General features: G+C 49.0%; 1 protein-coding gene and 1 long non-coding RNA gene across 5 annotated transcripts in view; one reads left to right on the top strand and one right to left on the bottom strand.

Moving 5' to 3' along the window:
* The window catches only part of LOC118395555 (protein WWC2-like), a 59,725-nt gene that overhangs the window by 33,625 nt on the left and 2,177 nt on the right, over positions 1 to 23,923 (top strand). The window contains exons 10-23 of the mRNA XM_052464674.1: positions 2,397 to 2,639; positions 4,446 to 4,535; positions 4,950 to 5,629; positions 6,490 to 6,601; positions 11,315 to 11,398; positions 11,500 to 11,586; positions 17,713 to 17,911; positions 18,185 to 18,346; positions 19,029 to 19,144; positions 19,788 to 20,037; positions 20,223 to 20,390; positions 22,114 to 22,206; positions 22,797 to 23,048; positions 23,625 to 23,752. Of these exons, the coding sequence (XP_052320634.1) occupies positions 2,397 to 2,639; positions 4,446 to 4,535; positions 4,950 to 5,629; positions 6,490 to 6,601; positions 11,315 to 11,398; positions 11,500 to 11,586; positions 17,713 to 17,911; positions 18,185 to 18,346; positions 19,029 to 19,144; positions 19,788 to 20,037; positions 20,223 to 20,390; positions 22,114 to 22,206; positions 22,797 to 23,048; positions 23,625 to 23,752 (2,664 nt within the window). The remainder of the gene's footprint in view (positions 1 to 2,396; positions 2,640 to 4,445; positions 4,536 to 4,949; positions 5,630 to 6,489; positions 6,602 to 11,314; positions 11,399 to 11,499; positions 11,587 to 17,712; positions 17,912 to 18,184; positions 18,347 to 19,028; positions 19,145 to 19,787; positions 20,038 to 20,222; positions 20,391 to 22,113; positions 22,207 to 22,796; positions 23,049 to 23,624; positions 23,753 to 23,923) is intronic.
* Positions 12,049 to 13,642, bottom strand: LOC127907939 (uncharacterized). Of its 4 annotated transcripts, none has more exons than XR_008065619.1 (3): positions 13,532 to 13,642; positions 13,077 to 13,133; positions 12,049 to 12,493 (listed from the first exon to the last, which is right to left on the bottom strand). It is a non-coding gene; the product is annotated as an uncharacterized LOC127907939 (long non-coding RNA). The 4 variants fall into 4 exon arrangements; XR_008065618.1 differs by lacking the exons at positions 13,077 to 13,133; positions 13,532 to 13,642 and adding an exon at positions 12,697 to 12,848 and having other exon boundaries at positions 12,049 to 12,419; positions 12,455 to 12,493; XR_008065617.1 differs by lacking the exons at positions 13,077 to 13,133; positions 13,532 to 13,642 and adding an exon at positions 12,624 to 12,677 and having other exon boundaries at positions 12,049 to 12,419; positions 12,455 to 12,493.

The following is a 23,923-nucleotide window of genomic DNA, read 5'->3' as shown; positions in this document are numbered from 1 at the left end:
TTAACATGGGCCTTAGATCACTTTAACATGGGCCTTAGATCACTTTAACATGGGCCTTAGATCACGTTAACATGGGCCTTAGATCACGTTAACATGGGCCTTAGATTACTTTAGCATGGGCCTGAGATCACTTTAGCATGGGCCTTAGATGACTTTAACATGGGCCTTAGATGACTTTAACATGGGCCTTGGATGACTTTAACATGGGCCTTAGATGACTTTAACATGGGCCTTAGATCACTTTAGCATGGGCCTTAGATTACTTTAGCATGGGCCTGAGATCACTTTAGCATGGGCCTTAGATCACTTTAGCATGGGCCTTAGATCACTTTAGCATGGGCCTTAGATCACTTTAGCATGGGCCTTAGATCACTTTAACATGGGCCTTAGATCACTTTAACATGGGCCTTAGATCACTTTAACATGGGCCTTAGATGACTTTAGCATTGGCCTTAGATCACTTTAACATTGGCCTTAGATCACTTTAGCATTGGCCTTAGATCACTTTAAAATGGGCCTTAGATCACTTTAACATGGGCCTGAGAACTTTAGCACGGGCCTGAGATCACTTTAACATGGGCCTTAGATGACTTTAGCAATGGCCTTAGATGACTTCAACATGGGCCTTAGATGACTTTAACATGGGCCTTAGATCACTTCAGCATGGGCCTTAGATTACTTTAGCATGGGCCTTAGATGACTTTAGCATGGGCCTGAGATCACTTTAGCATGGGCCTTAGATCACTTTAGCATGGGCCTTAGATGACTTTAGCATGGGCCTTAGATCACTTTAACATGGGCTTGAGATAACTTTAACATGGGCCTTAGATTACTTTAACATGGGCCTTAGATTACTTTAGCATGGGCCTGAGATCACTTTAGCATGGGCCTTAGATCACTTTACATGGGCCTTAGATCACTTTAGCATGGGCCTTAGATCACTTTAGCATGGGCCTTAGATGACTTTAACATGGGCCTAGGATGACTTTAACATGGGCCTTAGATGACTTTAACATGGGCCTTAGATCACTTCAGCATGGGCCTTAGATTACTTTAGCATGGGCCTGAGATCACTTTAGCATGGGCCTTAGATCACTTTAGCATGGGCCTTAGATGACTAGCATTGGCCTTAGATCACTTTAACATTGGCCTTAGATTACTTTAACATGGGCCTTAGATCACTTTAGCATGGGCCTTAGATCACTTTAAAATGGGCCTTAGATCACTTTAACATGGGCCTGAGATAACTTTAGCATGGGCCTGAGATCACTTTAACATGGGCCTTAGATGACTTTAGCATGGGCCTTAGATCACTTTAGCATGGGCCTTAGATCACTTTAGCATTGGCCTTAGATCACTTTAACATGGGCCTTAGATTACTTTAGCATGGGCCTGAGATCACTTTTGCATTGGCCTTAGATCACTACATGGGTCTCAGATCACTTTAACATGGGCCTTAGATCACTTCATAATGGGCCTTAAGTCCCATCCGATCTGACTTCAGATCAGAGCAATTAAGGGTCCATGTCCAGCCATTAAATAGTTATGCATTATCAGTCACCGGCGGTGACTTAGACGGCTGTCAGTTTCACACATTAGAGATGTGATCTGGGACCACCGTGGGCAGTTTTAGGCTCAGTGAATAAAAGGCAGGTAAACCCCTCCCCTTATGGACGGTAATCCCTGACATTTGGGCTTTGAACCGTTTTCCAATCCGCCGGTATAGAACAGGTGTTTCTACAGAGAGCCGGCGGTAGAGTGTGGCAGCATGACAACTCCTCCTTTCGTAGATGTGGGCTTGCTGCTGGCTTTAGACCCCTGAGAGTGTGTGCCAGGAGAAAGGAGTTCAAGACAAGCATTTTCACTGCGTTCCCTTATGAGCGCATGTGTATTTATATAAGGGTTAAAATAGACTACATGGCCAAAAGTATGTGGACACATGCTCGTCAAAAAATCATGGGCATTTAATATGGAGTTGGTCCCACCCCCGTTGCTGCTATAACAGTCTCCACTCTTCTGGGAAGGCTTTCCACTAGATGTTGGAACATTGCTGTGGGGACTTGCTTCCATTCAGCCACAAGAGCATTAGTGAGGTCGGGCACTGATGTTGGGCGATTAGGCCTGGCTCGCAGTCGACGATCCTATTCATCCCAAAGGTGTTCGATGGGGTTGAGGTCAGGGCTCTGTGCAGGCCAGTCAAGTTGTCTATGGAGATTGCATGGCTGTGTGCTCGATTTTATACACCTGTCAGCAACGGGAGTGGCTGAAATAGCAGAAAAAGTAAATAAATAAAAACAGTATAAAAACGAATGCACTAATTTGAAGGCGTGTCCACATACTTTTGGTGTATATAGCATCCCTACCCTCTGTTTCTGTTTCTCTCCTTCCTCCCACAGTATGGCCAACGTGCAGGTGGAGCTGGCCAAGCTGGAGAGCGAGGCGTGGCCGGGGGCGGTGGACGTGGAGCGGGAACGTCTCCTCCTGGTCTCGGAGAAGGAGGAGCTCCTCAAGGAGCTGCAGTTCGTATCGCCACGGCGACGCACCCCGCAGGACCTCCAACGTCTGGAGGCCCAGAGGCTGCAGCTGGAGCAGGACCTGCAGGCCGTCAGGAACACCCCCAGCCACGCCCTGGCCCAGAGGTGAGACCCACAATCCCTGGCACCTTCCCTTTAAAAACCCAGTAGTTGCCTCGCAGCTAGTCGTAGCCGTGCAGTTCCAGAAGTTTAGACAGAGGGAAGTCTAAAAAGTCCCCCGGACGTAGGCGATACATGAGGCCGTGTGTATGTAGTGTTTATGTGTGAGTGCCCCATGTGTTCCTCATTGACATCCATCAGATAACAAACAAATTGATTTGCCCGCCCACGCGGTTACGGCCTTTTGTTTTCCTAATGAACGACGCAAAAACGCTCCAAAGGGTAAACATTGTGGGTAAACATTGTAAGGTGCCTTTAATTACCGTTCATTAGCATACCAATTGTTACTCACCCACACACTGAACACACACACACTGTGTGGTAATTGTCTTGTTTTGGAAGCAGACTGTGCCACTGCAACATCGCGTCACATTAGAAGGCAGAGCGACTGCCGTAATTGGAAACATGGCGCTTGTATGGGTTGTAATTGTAATTACATATTGTCACACACACACACACACACACACACACACACACACACACACACACACACACACACACACACACACACACACACACACACACACACACACACACACACACACACACACACACACACTACATTTGAAGAAGCCCTATAATTGTGTCTTGAGCTAATTAGGCTCTGTGTAATTGCTCGATAAATGAAGACAGTAATTAAGGTTAGTGTTCTTGAAGCTTAGTTCGTAGAATAGAGGGGATTCCTACCAGAGGGAAGGGGGCATGTTGTCTATTTAGTATTTATTAGATCAAGAAGTCTCATTGAGGTCAGAAGATCACTTTCCCAAAGGAGACCGAGATATGTGTTCTGTCCCAGACATGGATATGTGTTCTGTCCCAGACATAGATATGTGTTCTGTTCCAGACATAGATATGTGTTCTGTTCCAGACATAGATATGTGTTCTGTCCCAGACATGGATATGTGTTCTGTCCCAGACATAGATATGTGTTCTGTCCCAGACATAGATATGTGTTCTGTTCCAGACATAGATATGTGTTCTGTCCCAGACATGGATATGTGTTCTGTTCCAGACATAGATATGTGTTCTGTCCCAGACATAGATATGTGTTCTGTCCCAGACATAGATAGATATGTGTTCTGTTCCAGACATAGATATGTGTTCTGTCCCAGACATGGATATGTGTTCTGTTCCAGACATAGATATGTGTTCTGTCCCAGACATAGATATGTGTTCTGTCCCAGACATGTGTTCTAGATAGATATGTGTTCTGTCCCAGACATGGATATGTGTTCTGTCCCAGACATAGATATGTGTTCTGTCCCAGACATAGATATGTGTTCTGTCCCAGACATGGATATGTGTTCTGTTCCAGACATAGATATGTGTTCTGTCCCAGACATAGATATGTGTTCTGTCCCAGACATAGATATGTGTTCTGTCCCAGACATGGATATGTGTTCTGTTCCAGACATGGATATGTGTTCTGTTCCAGACATAGATATGTGTTCTGTCCCAGACATGGATATGTGTTCTGTCCCAGACATAGATATGTGTTCTGTCCCAGACATGTTGTACCAGTAATTTAATTATTAAAAAAAAAACCTTTATTTAACTAGGCAAGTCAGTTAAGAACTAATTCTTATTTTCAATGATGGCAAAGGAACAGTGGGTTAACTGCCTGTTCAGGGGCAGAAAGACAGATTTGTACCTTGTCTGCTCGGGGGTTTGAACTTACAACCTTCCGGTTACTAATCCAACGCTCTAACCACTATGATACCCTGCCACCCCAGTAATGACTTGTCTCTCTAGGTTGAAGGTGCAGGAGAGGAGACGAGTCCTGGTGCAGAGACTGGAGGAGTCAACCAGACTGACCACACTGCTCCACTCTCAGCTCAAGAGGTGTGTGTGTGTGTGTGTGTGTGTGTGTGTGTGTGTGTGTGTGTGTGTGTGTGTGTGTGTGTGTGTGTGTGTGTGTGTGTGTGTGTGTGTGTGTGTGTGTGTGTGTGTGTGCGCTTCACACTTGTATCCCCATACTCAAATACACTCTTGCTCTAAGGCTGCAGTTACAAAGGAAGCCATATTCTGATCTTTTTTTCACTAATTGGGTTTTGACAAATTATATCAGTTCTGAGAAAGATCTGATTTCAAAAGATCTGATGTGATTGGTCCAAAGACCATTTAGTGGGGAAAAAGATCAGAATTGGGCTGCCTGTCTAAACTCAGCCGAAGTGTTCCTCCGATACACATACATACATACTTGTTCATGGTGCGTGTGGCTGTGTGTTTAATGTGTGTTCTCTCTCTCCCTTACAGTTTGTCGGCCAGTACCCTGTCCGTCTCATCAGGCAGCAGCCTGGGTTCTCTGGCCTCCAGCCGTGGCTCCCTCAACACATCCTCCTCCCGCGGCTCCCTCAACTCCCTCTCCTCTGGAGACCTCTACTACACCCCCGCAGAACCCCCCTCTCCCTTGGACCTGGACTACCAGTGTAAACTGGACCTGCTCCTCCAGGAGCCCTTGACCCCCTCTGGGATAACCTACAGGCGGGGAGACCCCCCAGGAACTATCACCACCATCCACGAACACGAGGTGGAGAACCCACACCCACACAACACGTCGCTTCACACACACACAGTGGGAAACGGTACCACCGACCTGGTCCCATTAGCGCCGCTGGTTGCGGTGTCCTCGAAGCCGGCCGAGCCGTCCAAGTCGGTGACATCGCTTTCCTCGAGGTCGTCGTTGTCTTCTCTCTCGCCGCCGAGCTCGCCGCTGGTGCTGGAGGGGGTCGGTGCGTTCCCGTCGGCGGGCCCACAGGACTTTGGGGACGGCGACGTCGGTCTGGTGGTGTCGGACTTTGGCAGTCTCAGCCTGGGATTCTACGACGGCCAGGGGATGGGGATGTTTGAGCCGGAGACGGGGGAGAGGGACAGAGGAGGGGAGGGGGGGAGGGAAGGGAGAGGGGCACTGGCCACCCTCAGAGAGAGTATTACAGGTGAGACGTTTGCTCTGTTCAAATTCTTCCTTTCTTTTTTTGTGAACAATGTTTTTTTATTGGGTCACAAGGGCAATACAATCATACAAATAAACTATTACACTTTCCCCACCCTTTTTATTTATTTTGTCATTTGTAATTCCAAACATACCCCTGGTGGACCCACCCAATCCACAACCTTGGACAACCCATTATATATATATATAACCTGTACTACACTAGAATGTTCTTGAGTCATTTGCTAATACAACACCGTCAAGTAAACATTTGACATCACACACCTTACATCATATCCAACAGTTTAGAGATTTCTGAGGCGGCTACTTTCCGTGTTTCCAGAGAGCTGGGACGGGCTTTATTCATACGGGAAATTCTTCCTTTCTTTCTTCCTCCCTTCATTGGAATTTACCACTGATTAGAAATGCCTTGCGCTGCATGGCGCAACGCTGCCACCTAGCAGCTCAAAATGGAGCTGCACTGAAACAGCACACATTCCCATCGCCAGTCCTCCGGTTCCCCGAATACCACACATTTGTATTGTATCCCCGAACAAATACTCTGCATTCAACTCAAGGGCTTGATGATTAGTTGACAAGTTGAATCAGGTGTGCTTGTCCAGAGTTACAGCTAAAAGGTGTACTGGTGGAGGGACTGGTGGAGTGGAGTTAGGAAACGCTGAATCACTCATGCTGAGTTTATAGGCTCCCATCACATCTATGCTTTACGCCTCGGATGTGTCTCATAGATATGCGAAAACACTTAATTTTTTTCCTTTTTAAAAAATTGAATGAATGAACCGATGCTCATTGACATATCAACTCTGGTGTCTTACTTCATGTCTCCGTCTGTGTTGTTGTCAGACGTGGACCTCCAGAGGCCAGGGGAGGACAGGCCCACCTGTGTGTCAGCAGCCGTGTCAGACGAGTCTGTGGCCGGGGACAGTGGGGTGTACGAGGCCTCTAATGTCAAACGGTGGGTCACACTCACTTCCAGCTCTTTTCATTATTTCGATCGATCGCACTCGCTCTCTCTTCAGCACTCTCCATCTCTCCCTTCGCCTGCCTTTCATTTTCAACCTCTGCCCCCCTCGTCCTCCACCTCTTCCCCACCTCTCCTCCCTCTCTCCTTTATCTTGAGGTACTGCTGTTCCCAATAGTGTTGGTCCACTCTAAGGGTCATGATGGATCTTTTAACCTCCTATTCCTCTCCCTTTTCTCCATTTAACTGAATGCTTGCGATGTTTGGTGCAAGATGTGATAAGAAAATCACAAGACCTCAATTAAACACAAATCTGAAGGCTCCTCAACTCACCAGACACACACACACACAATTAGCTTCGTCTCTTTTGTATCACACAGTTGGAGAGAAAGCTAAATCTGATCTTTAATGACTGAATGTAAGGAACCCTGTCTGTTTGTCAAACGATAGAGATGTTTGAGATGCAGACACAGAGTTCTGTTGCCCAGTTGTGTCTTCCTAATTAGAGTGCATGGGCTCTGTTGCCCAGTTGTCTCCCTAATTAGAGTGCATGGGCTCTGTTGCCCAGTTTGGCTGTTCGTGATTAGAATGGCCTCATTGATGTCTGTTTTTCCACACTAAAAATGCTCCTATGGTCAAACTCTTTCATCTCTTGCCCCCTAAAGGGGTGCTTTGATGCTGATCCCTTCAACCAGTGTGGTGTGGACTGTCTCTCTCAGCTAGCTTTTTCCCTCCTTCCCTCGCTCCCCGTTTCTCTCTTTCTTCCTCTCTGTCACTTGCTCTCTGTCTCTGCTTGCTCTTTTTTTCATACCCTCTTCTCCTCCTGTCCTCCCTTGCTCTCCCCTTGATTTGATTTAATTAGACGATGAGCCAAGGACACCTTTTCCACTCTCTCTCTCGCTCTCTCCTCTGCTCCCTTTTGTCTCTCTCCTCTCCTCTGCTCCCTCTTGTCTCTCTCCTCTCCTATGCTCCCTCCTGTCTCTCTCCTCTCCTCTGCTCCCTCCTGTCTCCTCTTCTCTGCTCCCTCATGTCTCTCTCCTCTCCTCTGCTCCCTCCTCTGCTCCCTCTTGTCTCTCTCCTCTGCTCCCTCTTGTGTCTTTCCTCTGCTCTCTCCTTTTTCTCTCCTGTCTCTCTCCTCTACTCCCTCCTATCTGCCTCCTCTGCTCCCTCCTGTCTCTCATGTGTCCTTCCTGTGTGCTTCCTCTCCTCTGCTTCCTCGTCTCTCTCCTCTGCTCCTTCCTGTTTCTCTCCTCTGCTCCGTCCTGTCCTTCCTCTCCTCTGCTCCCTCCTGTCTCTCTCCTCTGCTCCCTCCTGTCTCTCTCCTCTGCTTCCTCTTGTCTCTCTCATCTGCTCCCTCCTGTCTCTCTCCTGTCTCCCTCCTCTCCTCTGCTCCCTCCTGTCTCTCCTGTGTCCTTCCTGTGTCCTTCCTCTCCTCTGCTCCCTCTTGTCTCTCTCCTCTGCTCCCTCTTGTCTCTCTCATCTGCTCCCTCCTGTCTCTCTCCTGTCTCCCTCCTCTCCTCTGCTCCCTCCTGTCTCTCCTGTGTCCTTCCTGTGTCCTTCCTCTCCTCTACTCCCTCCTGTCTCTCCTGTGTCCTTCCTCTCCTCTGCTCCCTCTTGTCTCCCTCCTCTGCTCCCTCTTGTCTCTCTCCTCTGCTCTCTCCTGTCTCTCTCCTCTGCTCCCTCCTGTCTCTCTTCTCTGCTCTCTCCTGTCTCTCTCCTGCCTCTCTCCTCTCCTCTGCTCCCTCCTGTCTCTCTTCTCTGCTCTCTCCTGTCTCCCTCCTCTCCTCTGCTCCCTCCTGTCTCTCCTGTGTCCTTCCTGTGTCCTTCCTCTCCTCTGCTCCCTCTTGTCTCTCTCCTCTGCTCCCTCTTGTCTCTCTCATCTGCTCTCTCCTGTCTCCCTCCTCTCCTCTGCTCCCTCCTGTCTCTCCTGTGTCCTTCCTGTGTCCTTCCTCTCCTCTACTCCCTCCTGTCTCTCCTGTGTCCTTCCTCTCCTCTGCTCCCTCTTGTCTCCCTCCTCTGCTCCCTCTTGTCTCCCTCCTCTGCTCCCTCTTGTCTCTCTCCTCTGCTCCCTCCTGTCTCTCTCCTCTGCTCCCTCCTGTCTCTCTCCTCTGCTCCCTCCTGTCTCTCTCCTCTGCTCCCTCCTGTCTCTCTCCTCTGCTCCCTCTGGTCTCTCTTGTCTCCCTCCTCTCCTCTGCTCTCTCCTGTCTCTCTCCTCTGCTCCCTCTTGTCTCTCTCCTCTGCTCCCTCCTGTCTCGCTCCTCTGCTCCCTCTGGTCTCTCTGGTCTCCCTCCTCTCCTCTGCTCCCTCTTGTCTCTCTCCTCTGCTCCCTCCTGTCTCTCTCCTCTGCTCCCTCTTGTCTCTCTCTTCTGCTCCCTCCTGTCTCTCTCCTCTGCTCCCTCTGGTCTCTCTTGTCTCCCTCCTCTCCTCTGCTCCCTCTTGTCTCTCTCCTCTGCTCCCTCCTGTCTCTCTCCTCTGCTCCCTCCTGTCTCTCTCCTGTCTCCCTCCTGTCTCTCTCCTCTGCTCCCTCCTGTCTCTCTCCTGTCTCTCTCCTCTGCTCCCTCCTGTCTCTCTCCTCTGCTCCCTCCTGTCTCTCTCCTCTGCTCCCTCCTGTCTCTCTCCTCTGCTCCCTCCTGTCTCTCTCCTCTGCTCCCTCCTGTCTCTCTCCTCTGCTCCCTCCGGTCTCTCTCTTGTCTCCCTCCTCTCCTCTGCTCCCTCCTGTCTCTCTCCTCTGCTCCCTCCTGTCTCTCTCCTGTCTCCCTCCTCTCCTCTGCTCCCTCCTGTCTCTCTCCTCTGCTCGCTCCTGTCTCTCTCCTCTGCTCCCTCCTGTCTCTCTCCTCTGCTCCCTCCTGTCTCTCTCCTCTGCTCCCTCCTGTCTCTCTCCTCTGCTCTCTCCTGTCTCTCTCCTCTGCTCCCTCCTGTCTCTCTCCTCTGCTCCCTCTTGTCTCTCTCCTCTGCTCCCTCCTGTCTCTCTCCTCTGCTCCCTCTGGTCTCTCTTGTCTCCCTCCTCTCCTCTGCTCCCTCTTGTCTCTCTCCTCTGCTCCCTCCTGTCTCTCTCCTCTGCTCCCTCCGGTCTCTCTCTTGTCTCCCTCCTCTCCTCTGCTCCCTCCTGTCTCTCTCCTCTGCTCCCTCCTGTCTTTCTCCTCTGCTCTCTCCTGTCTCTCTCCTCTGCTCCCTCCTGTCTCTCTCCTCTGCTCCCTCTTGTCTCTCTCCTCTGCTCTCTCCTGTCTCTCTCCTCTGCTCTCTCCTGTCTCTCTCCTCTGCTCCCTCCTGTCTCTCTCCTCTGCTCCCTCCTGTCTCTCTCCTCTGCTCCCTCTTGTCTCTCTCCTCCGCTCCCTCCTGTCTCTCTCCTCTGCTCCCTCCGGTCTCTCTCTTGTCTCCCTCCTCTCCTCTGCTCCCTCTTGTCTCTCTCCTCTGCTCCCTCCTGTCTCTCTCCTCTGCTCCCTCCTGTCTCTCTCCTCTGCTCCCTCCGGTCTCTCTCTTGTCTCCCTCCTCTCCTCTGCTCCCTCTTGTCTCTCTCCTCTGCTCCCTCCTGTCTCTCTCCTCTGCTCCCTCCTGTCTCTCTCCTCTGCTCCCTCCTGTCTCTCTCCTCTGCTCTCTCCTGTCTCTCTCCTCTGCTCCCTCCTGTCTCTCTCCTCTGCTCCCTCTTGTCTCTCTCCTCTGCTCTCTCCTGTCTCTCTCCTCTGCTCTCTCCTGTCTCTCTCCTCTGCTCCCTCCTGTCTCTCTCCTCTGCTCCCTCCTGTCTCTCTCCTCTGCTCTCTCCTGTCTCTCTCCTCTGCTCTGTCCTGTTTCTCTCCTCTGCTCCCTCCTGTCTCTCCTGTGTACTTCCTGTGTCCTTCCTCTCCTCTGCTCCCTCTTGTCTCTCTCCTCTGCTCTCTCCTGTCTCTCTCCTCTGCTCTCTCCTGTCTCTCTCCTCTGCTCCCTCCTGTCTCTCTCCTCTGCTCCCTCTGGTCTCTCTTGTCTCCCTCCTCTCCTCTGCTCCCTCTTGTCTCTCTACTCTGCTCCCTCTTGTATCTCTCCTCTGCTCCCTCCTGTCTCTCTCCTCTGCTCCCTCTGGTCTCTCTTGTCTCCCTCCTCTCCTCTGCTCCCTCTTGTCTCTCTCCTCTGCTCCCTCCTGTCTCTCTCCTCTGCTCCCTCCTGTCTCTCTCCTCTGCTCCCTCCTGTCTCTCTCCTCTGCTCCCTCTGGTCTCTCTTGTCTCCCTCCTCTCCTCTGCTCCCTCCTGTCTCTCTCCTCTGCTCCCTCCTGTCTCTCTCCTCTGCTCCCTCTTGTCTCTCTCCTCTGCTCCCTCCTGTCTCCCTCCTCTCCTCTGCTCCCTCCTGTCTCTCTCCTCTGCTCCCTTCTGTCTCCCTCCTGTCTCTCTCCTCTGCTCCCTCCAGTCTCTCTCCTCTGCTCCCTCTTGTCTCTCTCCTCTGCTCCCTCCTGTCTCTCTCCTCTGCTCCCTCCTGTCTCTCTCCTCTGCTCCCTCTAGTCTCTCTTGTCTCCCTCCTCTCCTCTGCTCCCTCCTGTCTCTCTCCTCTGCTCCCTCCTCTCCTCTGCTCCCTCCTCTCCTCTGCTCCCTCCTCTCCTCTGCTCCCTCCTGTCTCTCTCCTCTGCTCCCTCCTCTCCTCTGCTCCCTCCTCTCCTCTGCTCCCCACCTCCGTTCTCTGTTTTATATTCCAGACGTTCTTTTTGATTGGTAATAATGAAAAACCTGCTGTGTATGTCAGTAGGTCAATGGAGTCTGATGAACCGGTGGTGTATCTGGAGGACGAGCCTGTCCTTCCTGAGTCTGCCCAGGTCCAGATAGGCCTGAAGTAAGAATACAAACACACACACACACATTAAGCTACGCAATGTCTATAACTCCATCCTACCCTGCTGTCGGACAAATTAAAGATAGTGTTGTTGTTTACAGATATGATGCTGCCAACTCCAGTTTTGTCATGGTGATCATGCAGCTGCAAAACCCTGCTGCCCTGTCAGTCCCCTCCACTACCAGAGTGTGAGTATTCACCCATTCATCCATTCATTCGTCCAGTCACTCATTCATTCCATCTTTCCTTTCATTCATTCGTACATGTGTGTGAACTAACTAGACTCTGTCAGTGTTGCATTGACACAGACAGCATCGCAGCGTGTTACAGACCACGTGGACTTTGAGAGTGCCGCTGTGCTCAGCCTGTCAGTGTTGCATTGACACAGACAGCATCACAGCGTGTTACAGACCACGTGGACTTTGAGAGTGCCGCTGTGCTCAGCCTGTCAGTGTTGCATTGACACAGACAGCATCGCAGCGTGTTACAGACCACGTGGACTTTGAGAGTGCCGCTGTGCTCAGCCTGTCAGTGTTGAGTTGACTTGGCACCTGGAGGCGTTAGAGCTGCTCTGGGTACGTGTGTCAATGTTGAATCTAGAGAGCTCAATACTGAGCTGGCTTTATTTATTTCATTTCAACTTTATTTAACTAGGTAAGTCAGTTAAGAATAAATTCTTAATTACAATGACGGCCTACCAAAAGGCAAAAGGCCTCCTGCGGGGACGGGGGCCTGAGATAATAAATAAATAACATAAAAATACAGGACAAAACACACATCACGACAAGAGAGACAACACAACATAACTGGTGTGATGTCCTCTCACAAACACACACACACACACTCTGTCTCTCTCGCTCTCAGAGAAGTATGAGACTGACTGAGATGAGGATAGGAGGGACAGCCTCACACACACCTCTCTGTGAAACACAAACTCTTTCTCACACACACCTCTCTGTGAAACACAAACTCTTTCTCACACACACCTCTCTGTGAAACACAAACTCTTTCTCACACACACCTCTCTGTGAAACACAAACTCTCTCTCACACACACCTCTCTGTGAAACACAAACGCTCTCTATCACACACACACCTCTCTGTGAAACACAAACGCTCTCTATCACTCACACACACACACACCTCTCTGTGAAACACAAACGCTCTCTATCACACACACACACACACACACACACACACACACACACACACACACACACACACACACACACACACCTCTCTGTGAAACACAAACGCTCTCTATCACACACACACACACACACACACACACACACACACACACACACACCTCTCTGTGAAACACAAACGCTCTCTATCACACACACACACACACACACACACACACACACACACACACACACACACACACACACACACACACACACACACACACACACACACACACACACACACCTCTCTGTGAAACACAAACACTCTCTATCACACACACACACACACACACACACACACACACACCTCTCTGTGAAACACAAACGCTCTCTATCACACACACACACACACACACACACACACACACACACACACACACACACACACACACACACACACACACACACACACACACACCTCTCTGTGAAACACAAACACTCTCTATCACACACACACACACACACACACACACACACACACACACACACACACACACACCTCTCTGTGAAACACAAACGCTCTCTATCACACACACACACACACACCTCTCTGTGACACACAAACGCTCTCTATCACACACACACACACACACACACACACACCTCCGAGAAACACAACACACTCTCACACACACACACACACACACACACACACACACACACACACCTCCGAGAAACACAAACGCTCTCACACACACACACACACACGAGAAACACAAACGCTCTCTCTCACACACACACACACACACACACACACACACACACACACACACACACACACAACACACAAACACACACACTGAGAAACACACACACACACACACACACACACACACACACACACACACACACACACACACACACACACACACACACACACACACACACACACACACACACCTCTCTGTGAAACACAAAAACGCTCTATCATCACACACACACACACACACCTCTCTGTGACACACAAACGCTCTCTATCACACACACACACACCTCTCTGAGAATCACAAACGCTCTCTCTCACACACACACACACACACACACACACACCACACACACACACACACAACACACACTCACACACCTCCACAAACACAAACGCTCTCTCACACACACACACACACACACACACACACACACACACAACACACACACACACACACACACACACACACCTCTGTGAAACACAAACTCTCTCACTCACACACTCACCTCTGTGAAACACAAACTCTCTCTCTCACACACACACACACACACACACACACACACACACACACACACACACACACACTTCTGTGAAACACAAACTCTCTCACACACACACATCTCTCTGTGAAACACACACAGCTCTCTTTCTCACACACACCTCTCTGTGAAACACAAACTCTCTCTCTTACACACACACACACACACACACACACACACACACACACGGTGCACCCAAATACTACCACTGTCGAGAGCGTCCTGACCGGTTGCATCACGGCCTGGTACGGGTGGTGCAGATGGCCCTGGAAACTGGGACCGTGCTTTCACCCATCTAGGACATCTTCTGGAAACGGTGCCTGAGGATGGCCCGCAGCATCATCAAGGACCCCACACAACCCGGCCACAAGCTGTTCACTCACCGTCGGGCAGACGGTATCGGAGCATGAGGTCTGATACCAACAGGCTCAGAGACAGTTTCTATCTACAAACCATCATACTGCTGAACACTTGAACTGGACTGACCACCTGCTCTGATTCTTTGCACCTTGACACACATTCACACCCATACACACATCTACAGACACACACATCCACACACACATCACCACTGCTGCTACCAGACTCCTATTATGATTGCTAAATACCGCACAATTTAAACACTTGCCCCCCAAAATCAAATAAAATGTATTTATATAGCCCTTCGTACATCAGCGGATATCTCAAAGTGCTGTACAGAAACCCAGCCTAAAACCCCAGACAGCAAACAATGCAGGTGTAGAAGCACAGTGGCTAGGAAAAACTCCCTAGAAAGGCCAAAACCTAGGAAGAAACCTAGAGAGGAACCAGCCTATGTGGGGTGGCCAGTCCTCTTCTGGCTGTGCCGGGTGGAGATTATAACAGAACATGGCCACGGTGTTCAAATGTTCATAAATGACCAGCATGGTCGAATAATAATAAGGCAGAACAGAAACTGGAGCAACAGCACGGCCAGGTGGACTGGGGACAGCAAGGAGTCATCATGTCAGGTAGTCCTGAGGCATGGTCCTAGGGCTCAGGTCCTCCGAGAGAGAGAAAGAAAGAGAGAATTAGAGAGCGCACACTTAAATTCACAGAGGACTCCGAATAGGACAGGAGAAGTACAAAGACCTCCGCCACAGCACAACCCAAGGGGGGGGCGCCAACCCAGACAGGAAGATCACGTCAGTGACTCAACCCATTCAAGTGACGCACCCCTCCTAGGAACGGTATGAAAGAGCCCCAGTAAGCCAGTGACTCAGCCCCTGTAATAGGGTTAGAGACAGAGAATCCCAGTGGAAAGAGGGGAACTGGCCAGGCAGAGACAGCAAGGGCGGTTCGTTGCTCCAGAGCCTTTCCGTTCACCTTCACACCCCTGGGCCAGACTACACTCAATCATATGACCCACTGAAGAGATGAGTCTTCAGTAAAGACTTAAAGGTTGAGACCGAGTTTGCATCTCACACATGGGTAGGCAGACCATTCCATAAAAATGGAGCTCTATAGGAGAAAGCCCTACCTCCAGCTGTTTGCTTAGAAATTCTAGGGACAATTAGGAGGCCTGCGTCTTGTGACCGTAGCGTACGTGTAGGTATGTACGGCAGGACCAAATCAGAGAGATAGGTAGGAGCAAGCCCATGTAATGCTTTGTAGGTTAGCAGTAAAACCTTGAAATCAGCCCTTGCCTTATCAGGAAGCCAGTGTAGAGAGGCTGGCACTGGAGTAATATGATCAAATTTGGGGTTTTTAGCAGCCATGTTTAGCACTAACTGAAGTTTATTTAGTGCTTTATCTGGGTAGCTGGAAAGTAGAGCATTGCAGTGGTCTAACCTAGAAGTGACAAAAGCATGGATACATTTTTCTGCATAATTTTTGTACAGAAAGTTTCTGATTTTTGCAATGTTACGTAGATGGAAAAAAGCTGTCCTTGAAACAGTCTTGATATGTTCGTCAAAAGAGAGATCAGGGTCCAGAGTAACGCAGAGGTTCTTCACAGTTTTATTTGAGACGACTGTACAACCATCAAGATTAATTGTCAGATTCAACAGAAGATCTCTTTGTTTCTTGGGACCTAGAACAAGCATCTCCGAGTCCGAGTTTAAAAGTAGAAAGTTTGCAGCCATCCACTTCCTTATGTCTGAAACACATGCTTCTAGCGAGGGCAATTTTGGGGCTTCACTATGTTTCATTGAAATGTACAGCTGTGTGTCATCGGCACAGCAATGAAAGTTAACATTATGTTTTCGAATGACATCCCCAAGAGGTAAAATATATAGTGAAAACAATAGTGGTCCTAAAACGGAATCTTGAGTAACACCGAAATTTACAGTTGATTTGTCAGAGGACAAACCATTCACAGAGACAAACTGATATCTTTCCGACAGATAAGATCTAAACCAGGCCAGAACTTGTCCATGTAGACCAATTTGGGTTTCCAATCTCTCCAAAAGAATGTGGTGATCGATGGTATCAAAAGCAGCACTAAGGTCTAGGAGCACAAGGACAGATGCAGAGCCTCGGTCTGATGCCATTAAAAGGTCATTTACCACCTACACAAGTGCAGTCTCAGTGCTATGATGGGGTCTAAAACTAGACTGAAGCAACCAGACTGACCCCCCCCCCCCTTCCCCAAAACACGTGTAAATATCGGACAATAAATTGTGCCTTCCCGTATTATACTGATGCAAAAATGTCTATTATATTCTACTGAGCCTTTGACCTTATGTTCCTATTCTTATCTTATATTATTTCTTATTGTTGTTGCATTGTCCAGAAGGAACCTGCAAGTTAGCATTTCATTGGACCTTGAAGACAGTTCCACTGCATTTTTCATTGTTCCCCTCTAATCAGGGACTGATTTAGACCTGGGACACCAGGTGGATGCAATTAATTATCTGGTAGAACAGAAAACCAGCAGGTTTCGGACCTCGTAGGGTAAGAGCTGAATAGCGCTGGTGTATACCATGTGTATCCCGTACACACGACTAATAAAGCTGGAGAGACACACACACACTTGCCCTTACATCACACAGGTGTGTCTTGTCTACTCTCTGCAGGGATGAGTGGGCTCTGTCATGTTATTATTTATCGAGACCCCTCGCGGCTTTCTCTCCCGCCAGCAGCCCCTTTTCCTGTTTCTTTTATGGCCGACAAAAATGAAAAATGAAGTTAATCCACCCTCTCATGTTCCCAGGCTTGAAAAGGCATTCGTGTCCAATCGAACAGCGGGGAAACGCCTTTGAATCCCTCACACAACATTCAGCTGGAATATCTCCCCCCAAAATATGATACAACTTAGCAGGTGGTATCTAGGCGTTTTAACTCTGTTATTTATTATTATTATTTTTTTCTTCAACCAAACTTCCTTCATCGTATTCTCATTCAACTCATTTGAGTGAAAATTTGGTCTCCTTTGTAGTTTGTGAAATATGCATATGCAGATGAGTCTGCTGCGTGGGGGTTCGTTTGCGGGTGAGAGGAAAGGAGTCTTGCAGAGAGCAGAGAGGGTTTTTTTCCCGGGAAGTGTTTGAGTCAATGTTAACTGGAGCAGAGAGAGAAATCCTCAAAGATGCTCGAGGCGCTCTGGCCGGAAGCTACAGAACAGCAGGCAGAAAGGGAAGAGCACACATCTCAATAACACAACACACCAGAGGTAACCAGCCTTTATCCCAACAGTCCCCAGGCCACGTTCACTTTTCCAACCTACTGCCTCTGTCTCCACATTAACTCTCCGAGTTTAAGAATATTATGTTGTTACTGGACGACATGACCTCAACAACATTGAAATGTCTTCTTCTAGAACTCAAAGTTGCTTGTGAAAATGTCTCGTTTTCATTTGAAAGTTTTTTTGTATAACTCTCTTTTCTCTCTCCCTCCTGCTCCCCCACCCCCCCCCCAAAAGATACATCCGGGTGGCGCTCCTCCCATCTTCCAGTGACATCAGCAGTCTGTTCAGGACCCGCGTGGTGCCCGTGGCGCTGCCCGACAGCGTGACGTTCAACGAGGTGTTCAGGGCGGCCGCGCCGCACGCCGTCCTCCGGCACAAGACGCTCCGCGTGGACGCCTGCACCGTGGGTCCCGGACGCACCGAGGACTGTCTGGTACGTACACAACATACAGCACAAACACACTTACCAACAGGCTTTGAGCACCTACCAACACTCAGTTAACTAAATACCGAGCTGACACTACACCTCCACTGTAGATTTACCACACAACAACATATTGCTTGCTTATAACAACGTCACCCATTACGACTGGGACAGGGTCAAGAATGTGACCAAAGATGGGCAGACGAACTGACAGACACTTTCTCGTGCACACTCTGTCACTTTCTGTCATTATCTTTCTCCTGACCCTCTCTCTCTCGCTAGGCTGGAGCCCATGTGAGTCTGGGAGAGCTTCCAGTGAGTGGGGATATGACCCGTGTGTGGTACAACCTGTTGACCAGTGAGAGGACCAGAGAGATAGAAGAGGCCAGCCAGGAGAGACCCTGCCCTGGGCCAGAGCAGCACCCTGCAGGGCCCGTGGACATGGTGAGTCCCCCTCCACCACTTCAGACCACTTGACACTGCCTGCCTCAGTCTACATGTTTCTGGATATGCCCACTTCACTCTGATTGGAGATCAGTTCAAATTCACTGCTGCATGCAGGTTATATTATACAGAATATGCATTCTATTCTACTGAAGGGGAAATGACTAGTGGAGGCCTCAATCGCCAAGCTGTATCGGCCTCAGATGGCAGCACACGAAAATCAAATGGAAAGTGGTTGTTGTATTTTGACCCCCTTTTTCTCCCTAATTTCATGATATCCAATTGGTAGTTACGATCTGGTCTCATTGCTGCATCTCCCCAACGGGCTCGGGAGAGGCGAAGGCCGTGTTATGTGTCCTCCGAAACAGGACCTTCCAGGCCGCGCTGCTTCTCAACACACTGTTCGCTTAACCCGGAAGCCAGCCGCACCAGTGTGTTGGAGGAAACACCGTTCAACTGACGACTGAAGTCAGCTTGCAGGCGCCTGGCATGCTACAAGGAGTCGCTAGAGTGCGATGAGCCAAGGAAAGCCCCCCGGGCCAAACCCCGCCAGGCCGCTGAGGCAAATTGTGCGCCTCCCTATGGGGCTCCTGTGAGACAGCCGGCCGAACCCCAGGCTGGGATCGAACCCCAGGCTGAAGTGGCGCCTCGTTCCAATATTGTGTTGTGTGTATATTGTCAGGATGCGGTGTCGGCCCTGCTGCAGAGGACCTCCAGCGAGTTGGAGGCTGTGGAACAGGAGCTGGCCTTGGAGGAGAAGGAGAGAGCGAGCCAGCTGGACATGGACGGACACCAATGGTACTGACCCACTGTCCCTCACAACCTACTCTTTACTACCATTACAAACACCATTACTTTCAATACACACACACACACACACACACACACACACACACACACACACACACACACACACACACACACACACACACACACACACACACACACACACACACACACACACACACACACACACACACACACACACACACACACACACACACACACCACAGGTGGAGCCACCTGGGGATGGACAGAGCCCAATGGTCCTGACAGCTCCCTCACTGATGACACTTTATAACCATTGCAAACACCTTTTGACTTGGTGGAAGGTCTGTCGACGTGACCTTGGGCAGGGCGCTTGGTCCTGGTTGCTCCTGTGGGTCACTCTGGATGGGAGACGGTTAGATGACTGAATGGAATGTAAATGTTGAGTGGCTTCACTGCAGGTAGATTGTATGTTTTAATATTCAATTAAACATTTAAAATACTTTTTTAAAAACACCTTAGGGGGACATTTTCCTCTCGTAAAAACACATGTCCGTCTTACTTTCAAGACGTACAACATGGCTACATCAACATTTGACTCAAATATACCAGCCAGGCAGGTTGTATTGCATGTAACAATATGGCTGACCCCTGACCTCTCCTCTCATGACAGGCTGAGCATGCTGGGAGAGGACAGCCCTAAACTGGTCCTCGGACTGGAGGAGGAAGAAGAGGGGGAGGAGGAGAGGAAGGATTCTGTCAATGCAGAGAAGAGGTTTGCTGGCTCTGGGCAGGCGTACGGAGGGGAGGAGAGGGAGGAGAAGTGTCGAGAAGAGCCAGCCAGAGAGGAAGAGGAGGAGAAGGAAGAGGAAGAGAGGAGATGTAAAGAGAGACGCCCTCAGGCAAATAAAGGACCAACGCTGGTAAGCCACGTGTGCTCTGACACACACACACACATCCAGCTGAATGAAGAAATCTAGCCTCAAAGAGGTGTGTTTAATGTGGAACCCAGAGCCGTTAGATCTAGACACACGCACACTTCAAAAAGTCCACTTTTATTTGGTGAACCCACATCTCTGTAGCTGTAATATACTCTAACCTTCTCCAGGTGGATGCGGAGACGAACACAGAGATGTGTGGTGTGGCGGTGAGGCCTAAAGACAGACCCAGCCTGGGACCAGGACCACGCAGCGCTCAGAGAGGCTTCGTACGGAACAGTATGATCATGAGGTCTCAAACCTTCTCCCCTGGGGAGCGCAACCAGTACATCTGCAGGGTGAGTGAGTTGTATACATACAGTGAGCACCATAATTCATTGGACAGTGACTCTTTTTTTTGTTATTTTGGTTCTGTTCTCTAGCACTTTGAGTTTGAAAGGATACAATGACAATGAGGGTGAAGTGCAGACTGTCAGCTTTAATTTGAGGGTATTTTCATACATATCGGATGAACCATTTAGAAGTGACAGCACCTTTTGTACATGGTCTCCCCATTTTAAGGTACTACAAGTATTTGTTGAATTGGCTTCACAGAAGTGTGTCGTTAGGCAGGTGTATTCATTTGTGTCGTTAGTGAATGCAGGAGAGCTGTTAATGAATAGTATTGATTCTAGACTTTGCTGTTGCCTTTGGAGGTTGTTGTTGGGGTGTGACAACATGAGGAAGACAGCAGTGTCGATGCAAATGAAGCTGGCCGTCATAAGGCTCAGAAATGAAAATCAATCAATCAGGAACATTGCAAAAACCCTGGGTATGCCCGAGTCAACAGTTTAGTTCATCATTAACAAGAAAAAAACAACAGGTGAACTCAATTATGTCAAAAGACCCGGTAGACTGAGGAAGACCACTGTAGTGGATGACCGGAGAATACTCTCTATGGTGAAGAACCCCCCTCCCCCCCCTGACAACAGCCCAAAAGATCAAAAACAGTCTCCTGGATGCAGGTTTAGATGTGTCAAAGTCTACCATACGTAGAAGACTACACCAGCAGGACTATAGAGGATACACTACAAGATGCAAACCACTGATAAGCCTGAAGAACAGAAAGGCGGGATTATAGTTTGCTAAAAAGCACCTAAAAGAGCCCCAAGAGTTCTGGGGAAAAAAGTATTGTGGACAGATGAGACAAAGATTAACATGTACCAGAGTGATGGAAAGAGGAACGTGTGGAGGAGAAAAAAAAGACATTCCCATGATCCAAAGCATACCACCTCATATGTGAAACATGGTGGGGGGGGGGTTATGGCTTGGGCCTGTATGGCTGCCATTTTACATGCTGAAGAGGAGACCGAAGGCAATAAGTCCCCGAAACAAGCAGGAACTGAAGATGGCTGCAGTACAGGCCTGGCAGAGCATCACCAGGGAAGATACCCAGCATGCAAAGGATATGCGACCAAATATTAACAATGATTACTTTATTCTACCTTGTGTTAAACTGTCCAATGTTTTTTGATGCCCGAAAATGGGGAGGGACTATGTACAAAAGCTCCTATAATTTCTAAACGGTTAATTCGATATGTATGAAAATACCCTCAAATTAAAGCTGACGGTCTGCACTTCACCCTCATTGTCATTGTATCCTTTCAAACTCAAAGTGCTAGAGAACAGAACCAAAATAACAAAAAAATGGTCACTGCCCAATGAATTATGGTGCTCACTGTACATGCACACACACACACTGAAATGTGTAAGTACTGCATGAATTTTGCTCTGACAGGATCTACAGCACACAGAGAGGGAAACAGTTCTTAGAACCCCAGTTGAAACCCCAGTTGGAACCCAGTTGGAACCTAGTTAAAACCCCAGTTGGAACCCCAGTTGGAACCAATGGGTAGAGGTGTCATTTTTTAGATACAGAAACACACACACCCTCACACACCCCAATCCCAGACCAAAGACCAAACTACCACAGAGCTTTCCCAGACTAACAACAGTGGATGTTTCTGTTCTCTACTCTTCCCTCTCTCTTCCCACTCTCTCCATCTCTCCTTCTTCTTACAGTTGAACCGGAGCGATAGCGACAGCTCCACATTATCCAAAAAGTGCCCGTTTGTCCGGAACACCTCGGAGAGACGCAGCCTACGGGTTAAGAGGGTGAGTTTAACATGTGTCCTCTCTTTATCTTGCACTCGGTTTCAGTTAACTTCATGGGGGTGATTTGGCCAATAAAGGGGGCCATTTTCATCAGGCAAAAGAGCACAGATCTTTGTAATAAATACCATGAAACTCATCATAATCTGAAGGGCAATGTTGAGAATGTTCTTCAACAATGTGCAATATATTCCATACAATACCTCCAATAGAAGTCCAATGTTTTTCAAAATATGTCAGCCGATACTGGATAAAATGGTCTGGTCCCGCTTCATAACTGGGCTGATGATCTGCTGCTACCCTGCGCTGTACTCCACTCCATGTTTATTTTGGGTTTAGCTAGACTGATTGTAATTTCTATATGCTGTCTTCTTAACAGCATTTACATTTTCTGGGATATATGAGTTAAGTTTTGTTATGTCCTCTAAATATGCCATTTCAGTCAACAGTACCATACACTGAATGTCAATGTATCTTTGTCTTCTTTTTTTTATTGGAAAATAATAAACATATTATAAAAAAACAAAAAACTATCTGTAGTATAAGGAACTAACTATTTAGGCATTGCTCTTTCATTCTCTCTCCTCCCTCAGACCCTGTGCCAGCCGGTGGTGGTGCGGAGGCGTGGCGGAGCCGGGGAGACAAACACCCGGACCTCCCTGGACTTGGAGCTGGCCCTCCAGGCTTCGCGAACGCGTCAGAGCCGTCTGAACGACGAGCTCCAGGCCCTGAGGGACCTGAGGGCCCACCTGGAGGCCTTGAAGGCCCGGGGAGAGACGGAGCTGCCCGAGTCCGTGCTGCACGACCACCGGTTTCACAGGCTGCTGGAGCAGGCCGAGAGACAGGCACGTGGCTGGATAGACATATGATAGATACAGTGTGCACATGCATAAACACTGCTAATGTCCAGCTGTGATAGAAGGACTAGGCCAAGGCCATTCGACATCACCATGTTTTGGAATGGTTTGAATGGCACTCAGGATCTGGTGGTTTGTGTAAGGATACCCTCTACCCCCTTATGCCCCTCCAGGCACTCTACCATGCCATGATGCCATCAGCCACTCTCACTAATAGCAGCTAACGGCGGTCAATGCCAGGTCTCTGGCCCCAGGTTCTCTCAAGCTTGATTAGGCACTGAAGATACTTAATGGCTGTATAATCTGGTGCTGTTCGCTTTCACCTGAAGTGACCCTTTTAAAATAAATAAAACGTTGCCCAGGTCGCAACTTGAATAGTAAGATTTGGCATAAAGAATGAAACCATTAGTTTGCAGAATCCACATCAGTCGGAAAACACTGTATCCTGCATTTCAGAGCAACTGAAGTAAAATGCTTTCTTGTTCTCACTTTTATGAAATTCTCTCTCCAATCTATCAGTCTCTCTCATTCAATGAACACTTTCTCTGTCTCCCTCCGTCCCAGGCGGAGCAGTCTAAGGAGCAACAGCGTCAGGAGCAGCGGGCTGAGAAGCTGATGAGGAGGGCCTCCAAAGACGTGTGTCGGCTGAGAGAGCAGAGCCAGAAGGTCCCCCTGCAGGTCCAGTCTTTCAGGTGAGACAGACATTCCTTCGTCCAGCCCTTATTCCTACCACGGACAACTATTTGACCATAGGGTTTGAACTGTTTGTATCTTGTCTCGCCATCTTGGATAACTGACCCTACTGGTCATGTAAGCCCTGTTTATACCTGCCGCTAACATGCGTCCTGATCTTGTCTTGATCT

The sequence above is a fragment of the Oncorhynchus keta genome, chromosome 16 (assembly GCF_023373465.1).
Source record: "Oncorhynchus keta strain PuntledgeMale-10-30-2019 chromosome 16, Oket_V2, whole genome shotgun sequence".
NCBI classification, from domain to species: Eukaryota; Metazoa; Chordata; class Actinopteri; order Salmoniformes; family Salmonidae; genus Oncorhynchus; species Oncorhynchus keta.
Note: the sequence above shows the minus strand (reverse complement) of the source record. Positions and strands in the feature narration are given on the sequence as shown.